General features: G+C 35.8%; 1 protein-coding gene across 3 annotated transcripts in view; it reads left to right on the plus strand.

Moving 5' to 3' along the window:
- The first annotated feature begins 287 nt into the window (after nt 1-287).
- HFM1 (helicase for meiosis 1) overlaps nt 288-23,450 on the plus strand; it is a 150,746-nt gene continuing 127,583 nt past the window's right edge. Inside the window, exons 1-6 of one of the 3 annotated variants that reach the window (XM_082476329.1) lie at nt 288-1,924; nt 2,457-2,561; nt 5,606-5,703; nt 14,270-14,382; nt 15,683-15,992; nt 23,044-23,309. In XM_082476329.1, coding sequence (XP_082332455.1) covers nt 5,633-5,703; nt 14,270-14,382; nt 15,683-15,992; nt 23,044-23,309 — 760 coding nt within the window. In that variant the 5' untranslated portion in view covers nt 288-1,924; nt 2,457-2,561; nt 5,606-5,632. Of the gene's footprint in view, nt 1,925-1,979; nt 2,562-5,605; nt 5,704-14,269; nt 14,383-15,682; nt 15,993-23,043; nt 23,310-23,450 lie in introns of those variants that run through there. The other 2 variants (XM_082476331.1, XM_082476330.1) reach the window with 2 other exon arrangements.

Genomic DNA, 23,450 nt, shown 5'->3' on the forward strand with positions numbered 1-23,450 from the left:
CAACAACACAGCATATTTCTGGCTGTCATCCAGAGAAAAACAGTCCTGAAACTACAACATGTCTTGGTTTCCGCTTCTCTAAAGCCATCAGCACCAATATTTCAATATCAGTTCCTCCTGATCAGAGTTTAAAAAGAGTGGAGGTTACAAAGTAGGGAAAAATTTTGATTATGTTGAATTTATGAGACAGAACCTATGGCATCAGTTGTATCAGCAGAAATCTATCTTCCTCCTGTGTCATGAATACTTATTATTTGTCTTTCAAGCTCTTCCAGTCTTTCAAGAAACTATATTTTGACAACACCCCCCACCCCCCACCTTTATTTGAAATAAATACACCTTGTTGGTCCATGGCATGCCCAAAATGGATCAAAGATGTAAACTTAAGAGCTAAAACTGTAAATCTCTTAGAGGAAAACATTGGAGTAAATCTTCATGATATTGGAATTTGGCAGTGACTTCATGGATAAGACAAGAAAAGCACAGGTGACAAAAGAAAAAAGATAAATTGGACTTCACCAAAATTAAAAACTTTTGTGCATCAAATGATACTGTCAAGAGAGCAAAAAGAAAACCTACTAAATGGGAGAAAATATTTGTAAATCATATATCTGATAAAGAATTAATATCCAGAATATTTTAAAAAATATATAATAAAAAGATAATAATCAATAAAAAAAATCATAAATAACACAAAAAATTGGCAGAGGACTTGAATAGATATTTCCCCCAAAAGATATTAAAATAACCATTAAGCACATGAAAAGATGCTCAACATCATTAGTCCTTAGGGAAATGCAAATCAAAACCATAATAAATGAGATACCACTTCACATCTGCTAGGATGACTAAAATTTGTAAAAGATGGAAAATAACAAGTGTTGGCAAGGAAGTGGAGAAATTGGAATGCTTCTGCATTATTAGTGGGACTGTAAAGTGGTATACTAACTGTGGAAGACAGTTTGGTTGTTTTTCAAAAAATTAAACTTAGAGTTATCATATGACCCAGCAATTCCACTCCTAGGTATTTATCTAAATAATTGAAAGCAGGGACTGAGAACAGATTTTTTTTTCTGCTTCAAATGTTTTTCATTTATTGTTTTAAAACTTTTTATTTTGTATTGGAGTATAGTTGATTAACAATGTTGTGTTAATTTCAGGTGTACAGCAAAGTGATTCAGTTATACATATATGTGCATCTATTCTTTTTCAAATTCTTTTCCCATTTAGGTTGTTACATAATATTGAGCAGAGCTCCCTGTGCTATACAGTAGGTCCTTGTTGGTTATCCATTTTAAATACAGCAGTATGTACATGTCAATCCCAAACTCCCTAACTATCCCTTCCCTCCACCCTTCCCCCCTGGTAACCATAAGTTCCAGAACAGATTTTTACAATTTTTATAGCTGCATTATTCACAATAGCCAAAAGGTTGGAAACAACACAAATGTTCATCCATGGGTGAATGGATAAACAAAATGTGGTATATACATACAAATTGAATACTCAGCCTTAAAAAGGAATGAAACTCTGATACTTGCGACAACATGGATGAACTTTGAAAACATTATGCTAAATGACGTAAACCAGACACAGGACAAATACTGTGAGTTCACTTATATGAGGTACCTAGGATAAGCAAATTCTTCGGGAGGGAAAGTAGAGTTACCAAGAGCTGGGGGAAGGATTAAGATTTGTATTCAATGAGAATAAGCCACAGTATCCTGAGAGCCATATATTAAAAAGGAATTATAAACTTCTGGGGGAAAGAAGGAGAGGAGGGAAGGTTGGGTGTCCTGGCGATCCATTGCTTGGAGCTCGGCTTAGCTAGGCTGGGGGTCCTCCGGGGACCGGTGAATAGGCGCTCGGCTCTGAGGGCCGGCGGGGAGGGGAGAGCGGGCAGCTGGGACGGCAGCTGGGGAAGGTGGGGACTGGGGCCCGTTGCGTCTCACAGGGAGGAAGGGACGGGAGAACGGGGACCCCGCGGGGAGAGAGAGGGGTCAGGTTGGCCGTGGCGAAGTGGTTGAGCTTCCCAGCCGAGTGTCGGGCGACAGCGGACGGGCGCGGCGAGGTGTAGGACCGCCGGCGCGACCCCGACCCCGACCCCAGGCCGCGCGGCTCCTCAGCCGCCTTCGCGTCAGAAGGGGCGGGCGAGGCCTGAGGCGGCTCCGCCTCTTGAGGGGTCGGCTGGCGCACTCTTGTTTTGCTTTGATGGCTCCTGGAGCCCCGCGAGTTTATTTCCAAGTGTGTTTCCCTCCCGGGGCGGGAACTGGTGGCCGGCGCGCGTGTAGCCGCGTGTCCACAGCGACGCGACCTGCAGCCCCGCGGGCCCGGTGCCGGCGCCCGCGCTCGCGTCTCGGCCACTCACCCGGCCGGAAGTCTTCCACCCTGCGCCCGCGAGTCTGGGGTGGGCTTTCTCGGATTTTGGGAACATCACGGGGGTATTTTTTCTTCAGACCCAGATTCGGTTCCTGCTGGAACTTCCCGGCCCCGTGGGTCCCCCGGGGACGTGGTGGAGATCAGGCGCTCCGACTGTAAGGACCTCTCGGCCGAGACTCGGGGTATTAATTTGTTCCCACGTTCATTCTCTTACTTTTGTCAAATTCCCTGCAGTCATTTGTGATGGTTGGTTTTTCCAGTGAATGTTGGTCTGAGTCTTCACTGATTACCGGTTTCTGGCAAATCAATATTTCGTATCTGGGTTTCTGCACTTTTGAAATAAATATATTTCTGAGAGTAAAAATTCTAAGAGATAACTAATAGATCTGAACATCTTATACAATAAGGATTATAGAAGGTAAGAAGATGCTAAATTGTCACTAAAATAATTAGGTAAGGTGCAGGTCATTTCAACAATCAATAAATTATGTAGTTACAGAAACAGTTTAAATATTTTAAGAGTGATTAGTTAGAGCAGAAGCAAGCACTTAAAAAAAGAAAACATAATTTTATACCACATGCTGAAACTAGAACTTTGTAATCTAATGTGGAAACTTAGAAAATCTGACTCTAAACCTAAAACTTAAAATTAATTAATCCAAAATCTGTCATCTCCTACAATGACAAACTCATATTGAAATATGGTAACGTCCCTTGTAGGACCTATGTTTAGAAAAATATATTTATTTACATAATTCAAGTGCCGAATCCCACGGTCTTTTAGAACCTTCATGATTTGATTTCGTGAATCCTGAATTAGAAAAACAAATCACATTTTAACACTGAATATTAAAGATTGGGGGGTAAAATTTTAAGCCTCAGAATTGACGGAAAATTATTTTTATATAAATTATTTTTATAAACTGAACATTGCTAATGTATTTATTCCACAGTGAATTGTTATGGACCATCTACTGTGTATCAGGCACTGTTCTGGGTTATAGGAATACACTAATGAGTAAAAAGTCCCTGCTTCCTCTACAGGGAGAAAGATAAACAACTGAACAGTTATAAATTAGTGCTGTGAAGAAAAATAATGCAAAGTATGGGGATGGAGTATTTTAGATAAAGGAGGTTTTCTTTCATAGGACTGCATCAGAACTAAAATATATACATAATGTTTTTATTCTGGACCCAAACAAGTTATATTCTCTTTTATGCCAGAACTAGGAGTCAAATCAAAAGTTCTCTTGAAAATATTTGCTGTTTATATAGGAGGTTTTTAGATTAATTTATGAAATATTTTTTTTCAGAAACAAATATTTTTAATTTGCAGTTTTATTGTTTTGTTTGCAGCTTCTTTTAGAATAAAGAGTTCAAACATGTGCCTGTCAGCCTTAAGAGTTTCTACTTAAATTCTGAGGTACCATATAAAAGTGGTCTGGTATGTTTTAATTTGGAAAACTCTTTTTGTTGTTTAAAATTATATAATTTTCCTAAGACTAGAAAGGGAATATTTTATTTGTTACTTTTTGGATAATATAGAAACATGATTGGCACTTTTATTTATACTTTATCGGGTAATTGTTTCCAACTTCTGAAATTCTTTACTTAAATAAGTTGTTAAAGACTCCAGTTAGCAATATCTGAGTGACTCCCTTCTGCCTCCCACCCTGTTATCCTAGGCTTCTATTGTCCACATAATTAAATTGTTTTAGACGTTTATAGAACCATGCTACCTTGTTTCAACTTTCCTGTTTCTTTTTGTTGGTGACTAAGCGATTAATAAATTGAGAAAAATGAAAAGGACAACTAAGCTAAACAGGTGGAAAGGGGAAAAGCCCAATAACTAAACCAATGAAAAACCCCACAGTATTCTGATAAAGTTAAGAACAGTCCTAATGTAATCAAATTTAGCCCTCTTGTTAGTAGCATTTTGTCAAGGGGTGCATGTGGAAGCATGCCTCTTTCCCCCACGTACTTCCACATGTGTTTCACTATCACATCAGGGAGGACTCAAAATTGAAGGGACTGGACTTCCCTGGTGCAGCAATCAATCAATCGATCAATACGTACATACATACAAACATACGTATACACACACTGCTCTGACTTGGTAATATGGATTTCTCCACGAGATGGCGCTCATATAGTGTCTTTGATTTTAGTTTCCATCCTAAGGAAAGCTTTGCAATGTATTAACTATCACAGAATAAATAGAAATGTGATTTTATATTTTATGATATGTGCGTCTGATTTCATGTTTTGTCATATAGAATCTTATATCATGTTTCAGAAATTAAAAAAAAGTTGAGATGTAGTGTTGATGTGCAGGGGGAAGAATTGCAATGTATGTATCTGTAGAAATAGTTCTACTGTCTCCTGTTAAATTTGAGGCTTTGTTCAGCCCTAGATTTTTGCTATATTCCCAGGTAGCCAATGCTGAATGTTTTTATCCTTTACATTCAGATAACATCTTTGGATGTAAAAATTATCTTGTTAAAAAGGAATGTAAACATTTATATATATGCTATGTAATATAATGTAAACATACATATATATGTTAAGCTAGTAAATTTGTTTATTTTGATAAATTCAAACATATATAAAAATAAACATTATGAGGAACTCCACGTACCTATTATGTAGCTTTAGCAATTATCAACTCATTGCCAATCTTGTTTCATCAATAACCCTCAACATTTCTCTCTTTATTTTGAAGCAAATCTACTCTATCCCTTGATTTTGAAGGAAATCCCTGCATATGTACACAGTATATTGTTAGAAACACATACATTCACAATAAAATGCACTATCCTAACTCAAAAATAATGGTATGAACAAAGTATTTTAGGAGCCCGAAAGGAGCCATTAATTCTGCTTTTGGGTAATTCAGAGAAACCTTTGAAGAAGAAATGGCGTCTGACCTGTGCCATTAAGAATGGGTAGGAATTTGTCAGGTGGAGAATGGAAGAAAACACACTCTTAAGCATTGGTGCAGAATGAAGAGAGGGGTACGTATGTGAATATGTATGAATGAGTGGAGAACAGAGAATAATGTATTTGAATATTTAAGCACTTTGGAGGAAGTTACAAAAGATGTTGCTGAAAGGCTATCTGTGGTTATTTTGGGAAATTAATGATTATAGTTTATGGATCCAGAAATTTTGTTTCTACATATTTGTAAATAGAACATAAACTTTTTTTTTTTTTTGGTATTTTTTAGATTTGTGACAAAGTCCAGTTTTGAACAATGCTGAAATCAAATGACTCCTTGTTTTCCTTGGATAATTTGTTTTTTGAAAAAACAGATGAAGCTGAAAAGTAAGTCTGCTTTAAAGAATGATAACAGTATATTGCTTAAGGGTTTTTGATTTTTAAGGCATTTTAGTTTTCTCTCTGGTAAATTTATAAATAAAAAATGAGGGATCAACAGAATGACATTTCAGGTATATGCTTGGTAAACATGGAATTCAGATATAAGGGAGTAACTGAAGTTTAACATGTTAAATGTTACAATTTTAAAAACAGAGTAGATTCTTGTCTATTTGGCTTTCATTCATTTGCACTTCTGGTTTGTTCAAATTATTTTTGGCTGAAGTAAAGACTGAAAGTAATGGTCAAAGAGTAGCTCAGGACAAGGGGTGGTGATGGCACCTTTTGGAAACAGAAAGGGCAGTGTACCAAAGGCCAAGTGTGATAGGCAGATTCAGTGCAGGCAGGAAGTAGGGGTGGAAATAAAGATGTGGTACCAAAGGAAATATGAATGGGGAATAGGGAGTCTGTTAAATACTGGCTTTTATGGAGTTTCACATGTGAATCACTTTAATTCTAAGTTTTCTATGTATTTGTTTTATTGTATTACCCTTTTTAATGAAGCATTGAGTAAATTATTTACTGCTTCATTTATTCTTCCATTCATTCAAATATTAATTCAAATATTGACTGAATGCTGAAAGGGATAGAAAAAGAATGAAACAGACTTTTACTTTTAAAAAACTTAAAGCCTATTTGAGGTTAAATACACATGTAGAAAGGTCATTCATAAATAATGTGACCATGTAATTCAGACTGGGACACTTGAGAGTGAAAGAGTGCATCCAAATGAAGCAACAGGTGTTAATCAAGACTGGCCTGGGCAAATTTGGAACATATGGTTGCTCTTCTAACAATACAAAAAAATAAGTGCAAAGCAAATTATAAGCATATATTCATGCAAAGAAATTTCAGATTTGGAGAGAGACTTGGGCCAGACTGTTTAGGTCAGGCTTTATGGTAGTTGGGGGAGACTTCAGGCTTTGAAGGACTGGATAATTCTTTTTTAAAAAAAATATTTATTTATTTATTTGGTTGCACCGGGTCTTAGTTGCGGCAGGCAGGCTCCTTAGTTGCGGTATGTGGGCTCCTTTGCTGTGGTATACGGACTCTTAGTTGTGGCATGCATGTGGGATCTAGTTCCCTGATTTTGTGAATGTAAGATTAGAAATGGATTTTGAATGAGCATACGCTCTGCTGCCTAAAACAATGCCTGGCACATAGTACTCAGTAAATAATTGTTGAATTGATTAATGAATGAAAAAAAAAACAGTTGAACTTCTATAGTTGGATATAGGGGTAGTGTCGGGTATAGGGGTAAGCCAAATAAAGAAAATAGTTTTGAACAAAGATAAGGAGGGACAGAATGTATTATGTGTTTGGTATACAAGTAGTTCACTTTGGTCTGTACTATAAGGGACATGTAGGAGAATTGAAACTGTAATGTGACCTAAAGCCTCTAGGAAGTTTGGTGTTATTTAGAAGCCACTGAAGGATTTTGAATGGAATAACATGAAACAATTCCAAATTAATGTGATAAGAGTATATGAAATATAGAGAGAAAGCCCAGAGGCAGTGAGGTCAATTAAAACACTGTTGTTCTCAATCAGACATAAGTTGCTTAGAGCCTTGATTAGGATAGTGCTAATGGAAATACAAGGAAGTGATGTATTCAAGAAGCTTTATAAGGAAGATGCAATAAGAGACAGTATGTGTCTGGATATAGTGGGTAAAAGACTGTACTATGGTTTGGATTCTGGGTGATGGGGAGAATGATGACACCTCTGGAAAATACGGAAATCAAGGAAGATTTGATTTTATGGGGAGGCTGAATAGAGAGCTAGATGTGTGCTTTTTGTATCTTGTTAACATCTTTCTTGGATTTTTAGGAATAGTCTCTGTGCAGAAAAGAGTTAATATACCAGGCCCAAACCACTATCTTTGAAAAGGCCTACTTGTAAGGTTGGCCTCTGGCTGGAGTCTGAGAACTTGGATTTTAGGAAGATTCCTACCATTGACTGATAAATTGGCTCATTGTGTAAAAACTGTTTATAAAAATAATGTGGTTTATAATGAACATCTGCTCTTCTGGGAATCTGGAATTTAGGTATGTGCCAGAGAGGGATGCTTACATGAGTAGCCCTCAATAAAAACCCTGGGCATTAAGTCTTTAATGACTCCCCTTGTTGGCGACATTTCACGTGTGTTGTCACAACTTGTTGCTGGGGGAATTAAGCACATCTTGTGTTACTCTAGTGGGAGAGGACCTTTGGAAGCTTGTGTCTGGTTTCTCCTGGACTTCACCCCACAGTCATGAGTAGGACTATATGCTGAGTCCTGTAAGTTGTCCTAGGGAATCATTGACCCTGGCGGTGATCTTGGGGACTCTGTGACATAGTCCTAAATTTCAGTTGCTTTGGTGTATTGTCAGACAATCTGTCAGACATTGTCAGGTGATGTGTTACAGATTTTTGGTTTAGAAAATAGAGCTGTAGTAGCTATGTTTGAGGTGCTGTAAGAGGCAGAAAATTGAAAGACTGGGCTTCTCACTTCTGGGAGTTTAAAATCCTAAATAAAGAGAGAAGAAAAAATCATAAAATCCTTGGGACTTGGCTTAGACAGTTTATGTGGTATTCTTCTCAACTTTATTTTGTTACCTAATGCTTATCTTTTCTTCTAATGAAGGACAAGCCAACTTTGGTTGGAAAGGAAACATTAAAACATTATATGTTAACAGGATCACAGCTGAAAGATAAGGAAAGGTAGTTAACAATGTAAACAGGGTGACAAAAATCTCATCAATTACTGTAGGTTTACAAAGTGATTGTCAGTTTCAACAGTTTTCTTGGATTTTCCGTGGTTATAGATGGTTCTGGACCAAGAATATTTGGGTTAAGACATTAATTCGTAATAATGTTTTAGGAGTACTCTAGAATACCAATACTGGTGTCATTTACATACTTGTGACCCATGATTAGATGTCAGGTGTATCATCAGTAATTTGTTACTTGTATTGGTTAAGATGCTAAAGTTTCAGAATGATTTACTACTTTCTTTTTTATATTGGAGCAGATTTAAGATTCCTGTCACAAGCATTTGAATTGGAGAAAAGAAAATGGAGTTATAGCCATTATTTAGGTAGCATATCTCACATAGCAGTGTCATTAATCCCATGACACACAAGGAAAAAGGAATGCTGCTATATAGGGATAAGTCAAAGTCACCGCAGAAAGGTAGTATATTAAGTTTAAGAGTCTGTAATTGAGTAATGTTTAATTAATAAATACATAGTTTCTTTTTTTTTTTCTTAAATAAAATTATTATATATTTTTTGGCTCTGAAAATTCACATTTTAAAAAACACATATGGGGAGGTATTACAAAACATTTAAGGTAGCCCATGATTACATTTATTTGTTCATAGGCTAAGTCTTTTTTTTTTGAATTTTTGAATTTTATTTATTTTTTTATACAGCAGGTTCTTATTAGTCATCCATTTTATACACATCAGTGTATACATGTCAATCCCAATCTCCCAGGTCATCCCACCACCACCCCCATCCCCCCGCCGCTTTCCCCCCTTGGTGTCCATACGTTTGTTGTCTACATCTGTGTCTCAATTTCTGCCTTGCAAACCGGTTCATCTGTACCATTTTTCTAGGTTCCACATATATGTGTTAATATACGATATTTGTTTTTCTCTTTCTGACTTACTTCACTCTGTATGACAGTCTCTAGATTCATCCACGTCTCTACAAATGACCCAGTTTCATTCCTTTTTATGGCTGAGTAATGTTCCATTGTATAAATGTACCACATCTTCTTTATCCATTCATCTTTGATGGGCATTTAGGTTGCTTCCATGACCTGGCTATTGTCTATTGTAAATAGTGCTGCAGTGAACATTGGGGTGCATGTGTCTTTTTGAATTATGGTTTTCTCTGGGTATACGCCCAGTAGTGGGATTGCTGGGTCATATGGTAATTTTATTTTTACTTTTTTAAGAAACCTCCATACTGTTCTTCATAGTGGCTGTATCAATTTACATTCCCACCAACAGTGCAAGAGGGTTCCCTTTTCTCCACACCCTCTCCAGCATTTGTTGTTTGTAGATTTTCTGATGATGCCCATTCTAACTGCTGTGGGGTAATACCTCATTGTAGTTTTGATTTGCATTTCTCTAATAATTAGTGATGTTGAGCATCTTTTCATGTGCTTCTTGGCCATCTGTATGTCTTCTTTGGAGAAATGTCTATGTAGGTCTTTGGCCCATTTTTGGATTGGGATCTTTGTTTTTTTGATATTGAGCTGCATGAGCTGTTTATATATATTGGAGATTAATCCTTTGTCCCTTGATTCATTTGCAAATATTTTCTCCCATTCTGAGAGTTGTCTTTTCATCTTGTTTATGGTTTCCTTTGCTGTGCAAAAACATTTAAGTTTCATTAGGTCCCATTTGTTTATTTTTGTTTTTATTTCCGTTACTCTAGGAGGTGGATCAAAAAAGATCTTGCTGTGATTTATGTCAGAGTGTTCTTCCTATGTTTTCCTCTAAGATTTTTATAGTGTCCGGTCTTACATTTAGGTCTCGAATCCATTTTGAGTTTATTTTTGTGTATGGTGTTAGGGAGTGTTCTAATTTCATTCTTTTACATGTAGCTGTCCAGTTTTCCCAGCACCACTTATTGAAGAGACTGTCTTTTCTCCATTGTATATCCTTGCCTCCTTTGTCATAGATTAGTTGACCATAGGCGCATGGGTTTATCTCTGTGCTCTCTATCCTGTTCCAATGATCTATATTTTTGTTTTTGTGCCAGTACCATATTGTCTTGATTACTGTATCTTTGTAGTATAGTCTGAAGTCAGGGAGTCTGATTTCTCAAGCTCTGTTTTTTTCCCTCAAGACTGCTTTGGCTAGTCAGGGTCTTTTGTGTTTCCATACAAATTTTAAGATGATTTGTTCTAGTTCCATAAAAAATGCCATTGGTAATTTGATAGGAATTGCATTGAATCTGTAGATTGCTTTGGGTAGTATAGTCATTTTCACAATGTTGATTCTTCCAATCCAAGAACATGGTATATCTCTCCATCTGTTTGTATCATCTTTAATTTCTTTCATCAGTGTCTTATAGTTTTCTGCATACAGGTCTTTTGTCTCCCTAGGTAGGTTTATTCCTAGGTATTTTATTCTTTTTGTTGCAATGGTAAATAGGAGTGTTTCCTTAATTTCTCTTTAAGATTTTTCATCGTTAGTGTACAAGAATGAAAGAGATTTCTGTGCATTAATTTTGTATTCTGCAACTTTACCAAATTCATTGATTAGCTCTAGTAGTTTTCTGGTGGCATCTTTGAGATTCTCTATGTATAGTATCATGTCATCTGCAAACAGTGACAGCTTTACTTCTTCTTTTCCAATTTGGATTCCTTTTATTTCTTTTTCTTCTCTGATTGCCATGGCTAGGACTTCCAAAACTATGTTGAATAACAGCAGTGAGAGTGGACATCCTTGTCTTGTTCCTGATCTTAGTGGAAATGGTTTCAGTTTTTCACCGTTGAGAATGATGTTTGCTGTGGGTTTGTCATATATGGCCTTTATTATGTTGAGGTAGGTTCCCTCTATGCCCACTTTCTGGAGAGTTTTTATCATAAATGGGTGTTGAATTTTGTCAAAAGTTTTTTCTGCATCTATTGAGATGATCATATGGTTTTTCTTCTTCAATTTGTTAATTTGGTGTATCACATTGATTGATTTGCGTATATTGAAGAAACCTTGCATCCCTGGGATAAATCCCACTTGCTCATGGTGAATGATCCTTTTAACATGTTGTTGGATTCTGTTTGCTAGTGTTTTGTTCAGGATTTTTGCATCTATATTTATCAGTGATAATGGTCTGTAATTTTCTTTTTTTGTAGTATCTTTGTCTGGTTTTGGTATCAAGGTGATGGTGGCCTCATAGAATGAGTTTGGGAGTTTTCCATCCTCTGCAATTTTTTGGAAGAGTTTGAGAAGGATGGGTGTTAGCTCTTTTTTAAATGCTTGATAGAATTCACCTGTGAAGCCATCTGGTCCGGGACTTTCATTTGTTGGAAGATTTTTAATCCCAGTTCCAATTTCATTACTTGTGATTGGTCTGTTCATATTTTCTGTTTCTTCCTGGTTCAGTCTTGGAAGGTTATACCTTTCTAAGAATTTGTCCATTTCTTCCAGGTTGTCCTTTTTATTGGCATAGAGTTGCTTATAGTAGTCTCTTAGGATGCTTTGTATTTCTGTCGTGTCTGTTGTAACTTCTCCTTTTTCATTTCTAATTTTATTGATTTGAGTCCTCTCCCTCTTTTTCTTGATGTGTCTGGCTAATGGTTTATCAATTTTGTTTATCTTCTCAAAGAACCAGCTTTTAGTTTTATTGATCTTTGCCATTGTTTTCTTTGTTTCTATTTCATTTATTTCTGCTCTGATCTTTATGATTTCTTTCCTTCTGCTAACTTTGGGTTTTGTTTGTTCTTCTTTCTCTAGTTCCTTTAGGTGTAAGGTTAGATTGTTTACTTGAGATTTTTCTTGTTTCTTTAGGTAGGCTTGTATAGCTATAAACTTCCCTCTAAGAACTGCTTTTGCTGCATCCCATAGGTTTTGGATCGTCGTGTTTTCGTTGTCATTTGTCTCTAGGTATTTTTTGATTTCCTCTTTGATTTCTTCAGTGATCTCTTGGTTATCTAGAAACGTATTGTTTAGCCTGTGTTTGTGTTTTTTACGTTTTTTTTCCCTGTAATGGATTTCTAATCTCATAGTGTTGTGGTCAGAAAAGATGCTTGATATGATTTCAATTTTCTTAAATTTACTGAGGCTTGAATTGTGACCCGAGATGTGATCTATCCTGGAGAATGTTCCGTGTGCACTTGAGAAGAAAGTGTAATCTGCTGTTTTTGGATGGTATGTCCTATAAATATCAATTAAATCTATCTGGTCTATTGTGTCATTTAAAGCTTCTGTTTCCTTATTGAGTTTCATTTTGGATGATCTGTCCATTGGTGTAAGTGAGGTGTTAAAGTCCCCCACCATTATTGTGTTACTGTCGATATCCTCTTTTATAGCTGTTAGCAGTTGCCTTATGTATTGAGGTGCTCCTATGTTGGGTGCATATATATTTGTAATTGTTATATCTTCTTCTTGGATTGATCCCTTGATCATTATGTAGTGTCCTTCCTTGTCTCTTGTAACATTCTTTATTTTAAAGTCTATTTTATCTGATATGAGTATTGCTACTCCAGCTTTCTTTTGATTTCCATTTGCATGGAATATCTTTTTCCATCCCCTCACTTTCAGTCTGTATGTGTCCCTAGGTCTCAAGTGGGTCTCTTGTAGACAGCATATATATGGGTCTTGTTTCAGCGAGCCTGTGTTTTTTGGTTGGAGCATTTAATCCATTCACGTTTAAGGTAATTATTGATATGTATGTTCCTATGACCATTTTCTTAATTGTTTTGGGTTTGTTTTCGTAGGTCCTTTTCTTTTCGTGTTTCCCACTTAGAGAAGTTCCTTCAGCATTTGTTTTTAGAGCTGGTTTGGTGGTGTTGAATTCTCTTAGCTTTTGCTTGTCTGTAAACCTTTGATTTCTCCATTGAATCTGAATGAGATCCTTGCCAGGTAGAGTAATCTTGGTTTTAGGTTCTTCCCTTTCATCACTTTAAACATGGCATGCCACTCCTTTCTGGCTTGTAGAGCTTCTGCTGGGAAATCAGGTGTTAACCTTATGGGAGTTCCCTTGTATGTTTTTTGTCGTTTTTCCCTTGGTACTTTCAATAATTTTTCTTTGTCTTTAATTTTTGCCAATTTGATTAGTATGTGTCTTGGCATGTTTCTCCTTGAGTTTCTCCTGTATGGGACTCTACGTTTTATGGACTTGGGTGGCTATTTCCTTTCCCATGTTAGGGAAGTTTTCGACTATAATCACTTCAGATATTTTCTCAGGTCCTTTCTCTCTCTCTTCTCCTTCTGGGACCCCCTATAATGCGAATGTTGTTGCATTTAATGTTGTCTCAGAGGTCTCTTAGGCTGTCTTCATTTCTTTTCATTCTTTTTTCTTTATTCTGTTCCGCAGCAGTGAATTCCACTATTCTGTCTTCCAGGTCACTTATCCGTTCTTCTGCCTCAATTATTCTGCTGTTGATCCCTTCTAGTGTATTTTTCATTTCAGTTATTGTATCATTCATCTCTGTTTGTTTGTTCTTTAATTCTTCTAAGTCTTTGTTAAACATTTCTTGCATCTTCTCAATCTTTGCCTCCATTCTTTTTCCGAGGTCCTGGATCATCTTCACTATCACTATTCTGAATTCTTTTTCTGGAAGGTTGCCTATCTCCACTTCATTTAGTTGTTTTTCTGGGGTTTTATCTTGTTCCTTCATCTGGTACATAGCCCTCTGCCTTTTCATCTTGTCTGTCTTTCTGTGAATGTGGTTTTTGTTCCACAGGCTGCAAGATTGTAGTTCTTCTTGCTTCTGCTGTCTGCCTCTCAATAAATACGTAGTTTCTGATGTTATATCTTTATTAACATATATTCATATTTTTATATTTTATATAGCCATCCACACAATGAAAAATCTTTGGATTGGTTTCTTCCACCTGCTCCATTGATTTCGGAAATTCCAGATACTCAAGCATTAGAGGAAGAAATAGAAAGTCATATGCTGTTAGGTAAATTGTCACATATTTTTTGGGAAGCCAAAGCAATTCAGCTCTTGTCAATGTAAAAAAATCTAATATTGAATCTTTTATTTTAATGGAATAAAATGAAAGTTAGAGACCCATTCAAAATAGTGCTCAGCAAATCTTAATATCTGAAACATTTTCCTTCTCCATACTTACATATACACACATATGTATATTATATGCATAAAATATATTATGACACACCTGTTATATTGTTCTGTGAATTTGTTTCCTCTTACCATTAAAACTGTCACTGCTATTTAGTTTTTGCCTTACCCTTTACTAAAGGTAGGATCCTCTGGTTTAGGAAACCAGATTCATGAAATATATTGAGTGAAAATAACAAGATGCAGATTATATATAGTTTGTTACCATCTTTACAAAGCTAGAAAACAAGCACACTCAAACAGTATATGCAGTCTAATGTGATAATGTTAGTAAAACTGATTTTTAAATTGAGTGGTAGTTTCATGCATGTAGATTTTGTTATTAAGCTTCATAATTTTTATATATTTTATATATGAAAATACATATTATATACTCTTGTGTGTACCAAATAATATGTAGAATTATTACATATATAGAATATGATAATTCTCTTATATGTTATAATAGAACACACACCCATATATAATACGTATATGTAGTAGTATAGTATGTACACATAAATGATAAAGCAAATTTAAGCCCTAATGAGGCCTCCAAACTCCTTCCAAACCTTTCAAAGATGCTTATAATGTCTCTGTAAAGACACCTTTAAAATTCTGTCACCTTGATGAAAACATTCCTTTATCTTGATTTTAGAAGCAAGATTACAAATTTAAAAGCATTGTGTCATGTATTTTAATACTGAATCTATTCAGTAACATTTTATATGATTGGTCACTGTATTTTTGTGTATAAATTATTTATATAAATTTTTAAATCTTCATAATTACTTATATAATTGTATCATTTGTAGTAGATAAATGCTTAAACATTATAATTATGGTTATTTCTGTGGGTCAGAAATTAAACCTATTTTATAATGTAGGTTTAATATAAATTTCAAATTTAATTTCATTAATTCTTAACTAATTTCTGAGTATCCTGTAGTGTTATGATATACCATAAGAGTAACAACTACCTGTATTTCAAAATCACATATAGTATTACAGATTATCTTGTTATTTTCATATTTACCTAGTAAGCTGTTTTGAAACATTTTATTAAATTTTTCTATCATCATTTTGAAAATTTGTTTTCAAGGAGAACATGTAGTAATTAAAATATTCCATTTTTGTAGGTCAGAGAAAGAGGTCAAAAATGTTACCATCAAATTTGAAGATAACTAATGAAGACACAAATTATATTTCACAAACACAAAAATTCCAATTTGCCTTCCCTTCTAATGAATATGAAGAAGATGATCTAAATTTTGGAGGGGCAGGTAACAGTGACTTACATGTTGCTGGCAAGCTGACATATCGTTCTTCTCAGAAATGGAAAAATCACACTGGCACTGAGATAGCACTTGAGAAAAATGTTCTGGATGATACAGAGTTAGTTAATTTTACACAAGATAAAGGAGAGAGCACGTCAGCCTTCCGCAAGAGGTAATTTATTAAATGAAATAAATAATATTCAATGATAAAGTTGAATATTTATGTGTATGTCCAGATGTATGAAGTATGGTAGAATCTGAATGAGAAAAACATCAACAACAAATAGAGTCTACCAGGGACTTCCCTGGTGGTCCAGTGGGTAAGACTCCACGCTCCCAATGCAGGGGGCTGGGGTTCGATCCCTGGTTGGGGAACTAGATCCCACACACATGCCGCAGCTAAGGGTTCACATGCTGCAACTAAGAAGTCCTCACGCCACAACTAAAAGATCCCTCACACTGCAACTAAAGATCCCGCATGCCCTAACTGAGACCTGGCGCAACCAAAATAAATAAATAAATAAATATTAAAAAGCAAACAAAGAAAAAAACAGTCTACTATGTACTAGACACTCTGTTAACTGTGGGATTCTAGCCATAAGTTCTTGTCTTCAGAGAACTTACAGTTTATTGAGGGAAAGGCAGATAGTAAATAAAAATAATTGATTGAATACTTTCTGCGCCACAATTATTTTGATGAGATATATGGTTAGAGCAGAGGTTCTCAAACTTTTTGTTTTCAGGACCCCTTTACCCTTAAAAATTATTGAGGATTCCCATAGAGCTTTTGATCTATTATATTTGATCTATATCTATCTATTTTTGATCTTTATATCTATTGATATTGATATATAATATTAATATTATAAATTAAAATTATGGAAAAAAGTGTTATGGAAATTGTTTTGATCATATGAACTCTCTGAATCTTGACCATCGTTTGAGAACTGCTGTTAATGTGAGGTCCTAATCTGCTCTGCACAATCAGGGAAGACTTTCCTGAGGAAATGGTATTTAAGCTTAACAGTAAGGAGGAATAGAATCAAGCTGAATGCAAATAAAGAAGGAGAGTGTGCCAGGCAGAAGGAATAGTATGTGCAAAAGTACCAAGGTAACGCAGAGCTTGGCTTATTCTTAGAAATTTTTCTTTAGTTTAAAGTAAGAGAGAATGCTAAGAGATAAGGTATGGAGGGGCCAAGTCATTCAGAGTCTTGTAGGCCATGAAACACTTTGTACTTTTAAGGCAGTGGTTATTAAACTGTGGCCCATGAACTCTCTGCATCAGAATCACCTGGAGTGCTTGTTAAAAATTTGGATTCCTGGTTTCTACCTTAGACCTATTGAATCACAGTCTGGATAAAGGTGAGGATGGGACCCAGGAATCCAAATTTTTAACAAATTTTCTAGATGATTGTTATGCACACTAAAGTTTGAGAACCGTTGTTCTAAGGTCCTGGGTTTTAAGCAGAGGAGTAAAATTAGATTTTCTTTTTTATTTAATGTCCATTTTGGCCCCAGTATGATAAATTAGAAGAGAGCTAGAATACATTGTGAAGGGTCACTTAGGCTATTTTATTAGTGTAGGTGAGAGAGGATGGTAGCCTGATCTAGGACTGAGATAACAGGAATGAGAAAGTTCAAAGTTATTTAGGAGATAGAGTTCCCATAGGACTTAAATGACGTTTGGATATGAGACCTAACTCCTAGGTTTCTGGCTTGAGCCAGAATGATGAAGGATGATAGTGTTCTTTCATGATACAGAAAACTGTAAAGGAAAAATAGGGGAAGGTGGTGAGTACAGATTTGGACATGTTGATTTTGGGTGCTTACAAATTGTCCAAATAGACAATTGGATGTATGGGTTAAGGATTCAGAAGAGATCTAGTTGACAGTTTTTGTTTTCTCTGTGACATAAGAGACAAAGTCATCTGTGGAGTTTGAGGGGAAGAGTGGGGGTATTGAGCAAGTATGAGAAGAGTGGAAGAAATTGTGGAGAATGGGAAAGCAGCTAATTAGAATAATGGTAGGATTTTTTGACACTGTAAAGGGCCCAGTTGAGGTTGATGTCTATGAATTTTTAAATAAATTTTATTAACATGTAATTCACATATCATAAAATTCATTATTTTGAAGTGTACAGTTCACGGTTTTTAGTATAGTCACGGAGTTGTGCAACCATCACTACTCTCCAATTTTAAAATGTTTTTGCTGCCCTAAAAGAAACTCTATACTCATTAGCAGTCCCTCCCCATTCCTCCTTCCCCTATCTAGCCCCTGACAACCACTAATCGTTTTCTGTTTGTGTGGGATTACCTATTGTAGACATTTCATATAAGTGGAGTCATACAATATCTGACCTTTTGTGTCTGGCTTCTTTCACTTAGCATAACATTTTCAAGGTTCATCCATGTTATGTCATGTATCAGTACTTTATTCTTTTTTATGGCCAAATAATATTTCATTTAATGGGTATATCACATTTTGTTTATTGATCTATCAGTTGATGGACATTTGAGTTGTTTCCACTTTTTGGCTATTATGAATAATGTTGCTATGAACACTCATGTGTACGTTTTTGTGTGAATATATGCATTTGACCCTTGAACAACACAGAGGTTAGGGGTGTTGACCTCCTGGGAAGTCAAAAAATGAAGTATAACTTTATAGTTGGCCCTCTCTATCCGCAGTTCTTCATCAGTGGATTCAGCCAACCTCAGATCGTGTAGTACCGTAGTAGTATTTATTGAAGAAAAAAAATCCGAGTATAAGTGGACTGGTGCTGTTTAAACCTATGTTGTTCAAGGGTCAAATGTATTTTAATTCTTTTGGATTTATACTTAGAAGTGGAATTGCTGGGTCATATGGTAACTCTATATTTATCTTTTTTGAGAAACTGCCAAATTGTTTTACAAAGTAACTATACCACTGAACAATCCCACTAGCAATATATGAGGATTCTGATTTCTCCATGTCCTTGCCAGCACTTGTTGTCTGTCTTTTTTATTATAGCCATACTAGTGGGTGTGACGTGTACCACTGTGGTTTTGATTTGCATATTCCTGCTGACTAAAGATGTTGGGCAACTTTTCATGTGATTATTCATTATTTGTATATCTTCTTTGGAGTAATGTCTATTCAAATACTTTGCCTGTTTTTTTAATTGCATTGTCTTTTTATTGTTGAGTTGTAAGTGTTCTTTATTCTGGATAAAAATCCCTCATCAGTTATATGATTTACAAATATTTTCTCACATTCTGTTTGTTGTTTTTCACTTTTTTGTTCGTATCCTTAGCAGCCCAAAAGTTTTTAATTTTAATGAAGTTAAGTCCAATTTTTCTAATTTTTGACTGGACTTTTAGCATCCTATGTTGATTGGACTTTTGGTGTCCTATCTAAGAAACCATTGCCTAATCCAAGTTTGCAAAGACTTACTTCCACATTTTCTTCTAAGAGTTTTATAAATTTAGCTCTTAAATTTAGATCTATGATCCATTGTGAGTTAACCTTTCAATATGGTGCAAGGTAGGAGTCCAACTTAATTCTTTTGCACATAGATATCCAGTTGTTCCAGCACCAGTTGTTAAAAAACAAAAACAAAAACTATTCTTTCCCCATGGAATGTCATGGCACCCTCACTGAAAATGAATCAACCATAAATGGAAGGTCTGGGGGTTTTCTTACACCATCCAATTATCTGATTCATCAACACCAATGGGTGTCCAACAATTCAATTCAATTTTCATACTAACTCCTGGAGTTAGCATCAGACCGCATGGGTTAAGGGTTCAGTCCCTTGCCGTACTTGAAATGCCAGCCACAAATAGGGTGCCAGGCTACTGACATTTCTGCCTTGCAGACTACAAATTTGGGAGTTCCCACTACCCCACATTAGGTGTAATAATTTGCTAGAATTACTCACAGAATTAGAAAAATGCTTTACTTATGTTTACCAGTTCATTATAAAGGATACAACTTAGGAGCAGCCAAATGGAGGAGATGCATAAGGCAAGGTATGGAGAGGAAGAGTGTGCAGAGCTTCCATATCCTCTCTGAGTGTGTCACTGTCTCAGCACCTTGATGTGTTACCAATCTAGAAGCTCTCCGAACCCCCTGCCATTTAAGAATTTTTCATTCATGGAGGTTTCATTACATAAGCGTGATTGATTAAATCATTGGCCATTGGTGATTGAACTCAATCTCCAGCCTTTCTCCCCTCCTTGGATGTTGGGAGTGGAGCTGAAAATCTCAACCCTCTAATCAAGTTTAGTTCTTTCTGGTGATCGGTCCCCATCCTGAAACCGTCTAGGGGCCCTACAAGAGTCACCTCATTAGCATAAACTCAGGTATGATTGAAAGGGGCTTATTATGAATAACAAAAGATGCTTCTATCACTTCTATCAAGCAGGGAATTCCAAACGTTTCAGGAGCTCTGTGCCAGGAACTGGGAACAAAAACCAAACATATATTTTCTATTATACCACATAAAGGTTTTTTTCCATGCTCTCAATTCTATCCTATTGATCTGTATGTCTGTCCTTATGCCTGGCATAAGGATATTTTTCACAATGGCATATCCTACATTTTCTTGATTGCTGTAGTTTTGTATTGATAGTAAAGTTTTACATCAGGAAGTGTGAGTCCTCCAACTTTGTTCCTTTTTTTTCAAGATTTTTTTACTATTCTGATTTATTTGCATTTTCGTATGAATTTTAGGATAAGGTGGTCAATTTCTGCAGAGAAGCCAGCTGGGATTTTGATAAGGATTGTATTGAATCTGTAGGTAACCTGATGACTATTGCTATCTTAATATCATTAAATCTTCCAATCTATGAACTGGGATATCTTTCCATTTATTTAGGTTTTCTTTAATTTCTTTCAAAGATGTTTTGTGGTTTTCTGTGGACAAGTCTTATACTTATTTTGTTAAATTTACTCATAAGGACTTTATTCTTTTTGATGTTATTTTAAATGGAATTTCAGATTGTCCATTGAAAGTGTATAGAAATACAGTTGATTTTTGTATATTGATTTTGTTTCTTCAGTCTTGCTAATGATGACTTTGAATTTTAATATAACTCATCTACCTAACAGTTGTACTTTTTCCAGTAGTGTTCCACCACCCGGCTGCAATTATAAAACAATAGACAGATTCATCTAGAATTGCAGATTTGCAAGATAGTATGATGAAAGGCTAAAGGGGAAGAGGAGTTTAGAATATTGGTAAGAGAGTGGTCAAAAAGATAGGTCATGGTATTAAATTCATTAAAGGTACGTGAGAAAAATGAAGGGGAAGATGGTTTGGGAAAAAATAAGGAGATTAATTATAGTAATTTTGTTCTTTGACCTCATTGGTACCTTGAGCACACAAGCTAAAAGAATAGGAGGTTGTGTTCAGAGAATGATATGTCGGAATCATTGATTTGAAAGGAGGAGCAGTTCTGGATAATGATAATGTCTAAGGTGAGAGAGTAGGTGACTGAGATCATGTGAGGGAGAAAGCCACTGAAGATAAAAGCCTAAGAAACTGAGAGGGTAGGATTTCGAATGGGTTGTCTACATGTATGTTGAAGTAACCCAGATGATGGCAGAGTTTGGGATTGAGAGGAAAAGATTCTAAAGTGACCAGAGGTTGATATATGATACATGCCATGAGGAGGGTTACAAGGTGGTATAGCTAGACAGCACAGATACTTTTGTGAGACAGTGGAAAAGTAATGATGTAGATTTGGGGTGGAGAAGAAGACTCTCAACCATCAATACATTGGATGTGAGAGAGTTAACAGTTTTTTCCACTTAAGAGTTTTTTAAGGAGCAAGAGTTTTCCAGGGCAAATAAATATTTTTGTTAAGACCAGGAAGTAAATATAAAATTCAGTAAAGAAGCTGAGGATATGGAGAGTGTGGAGTGGGAGTTCCAGAGGACCTAGGAAGAATCTGAGGTTCAGAGAATTTAGATAACTAGTATGTGGATAATATTTTTATGGTTTGAAAAACCTATTTCAAACTCTAAAGTCATGCAGCTAGAAAGTGGAGGAGCTTTGGATTTATATCCAGGTTTGTCTGATTCCAAAGTCTGTGCTTTTAACTGATATCACAGCATGTAGCAAGGAGTCATCTTGTGGCATAAGTGTTTTCCTTGTCTTCAATACCATTTCATAATGGGATTCTATTATATTATCTAAGACTAACCATCTGCTTTTGAATTTTCTGTTTTCAAAAATAGAACTGCTGGCATTGGAGGATGCAACTCCACAGTTTGTTCTAAAATACATTTCTCTCTCTAGTTTTTTGAAAGATTGGTCTTTCTCATACAAAAACCTGTCATTAAGATTAATAGTCAAAATAATTTAGAAAGTATTCTGTATTTGTACAGTACTTATTTGGGTGTCATTCCTTACAGAATTCTGTAAGACTGATAACCTGCCATCACCCTTTTACTTATTCTATAAGGTGCTAGTGTTGTATTAGGAACCCTATTGGTCACTTCTTCCCTTAGGGCTATTGTGAACAAATTACTTTGATGGATTGTCTTTGAATCAGTCAAATGTAGTAAATTACAATCATAAGATGGCCTTTCTTTGTTTTCTAGAACTTTACAAATAACTATTTCTTACACTAAAATGATTATTGAACAGTGTTTGGAAAGTTGGTGCTGGATACTGACAAGAAGTCTCAGTACCTGTCCACATGGGCCTCTTTATAGGGTTGCTTCAGTGGTCTCATGATATAGTGGCTAGCTCCCCTTAGAGTGAGTGATCCAAGAGACCATGTGGAAGTGACAATCTTTTATGACCTAGCCTTAGATGTCACATGCTTGTCCTTCCGCAGTACTCTGCTAGTCTCATAGGCCAGTCCTGATTCAAGGAAGGTGACTAATAAAGGGGTTGAGCACCAGGAAACAAGGATCACTGGAACTATCTCAGAGGTTGGCTACCGCAGATGGATTTATCTGAGTGTTAGGAAAGTGAAAAGAAATAATTCACTTTGTTATAAAGCAGAAACTAACACACCATTGTAAAGCAATTATACGCCAATAAAGATGTTTGAAAAAAAAAAAAAAAGAAAGAATTCAGTGGTAAATTTAGCAAATTGTACTTTAGGAGAATGATTAGCTTTTGTATTCTAATAAACCAAAATCTGTAAGTATTTTTAAAGGGACCAATTTTATGCTAGTTTTTCACATTCTAAGTAACTATTACAAATGCAAATATGTTTTTTTTGCAGATTATTTAAAATATCTGACAATATACATGGGAGTGCTTATTCCAATGACAGAGTAAACTTGGACTCTCATATTGGCTCAGTGAAAATTGTCCAAATGGAAATGAGCAAAGGGAAATCATGGAAATATAACAATAGTAAGCAGAAACCTCAGTATTCAGACATTAATATGTTTAGAGCCAGTGATACTTTTTCTGCTTCTGAAATCAGAGAAGGCATAATCAAAGGACCATCTTTTTCAGTTGCCTCCCAGCCTCATGAAGTTCAAGGTAATTCCTTGCTTTTTCAGTTGGTTTTCTAAAAGTACAGTCTAGTCTGTATTTCTTAGCATAGGTAAGAATACAAAAATTTGAGTAGGCTGTCTCTCTATGTACAATTTCTTTACTATATTGCACTGTGTTTTTTAACTG

The sequence above is a fragment of the Balaenoptera physalus genome (genome assembly GCF_965194825.1).
Source record: "Balaenoptera physalus genome assembly, chromosome: 1".
Taxonomy (NCBI): Eukaryota; Metazoa; Chordata; class Mammalia; order Artiodactyla; family Balaenopteridae; genus Balaenoptera; species Balaenoptera physalus.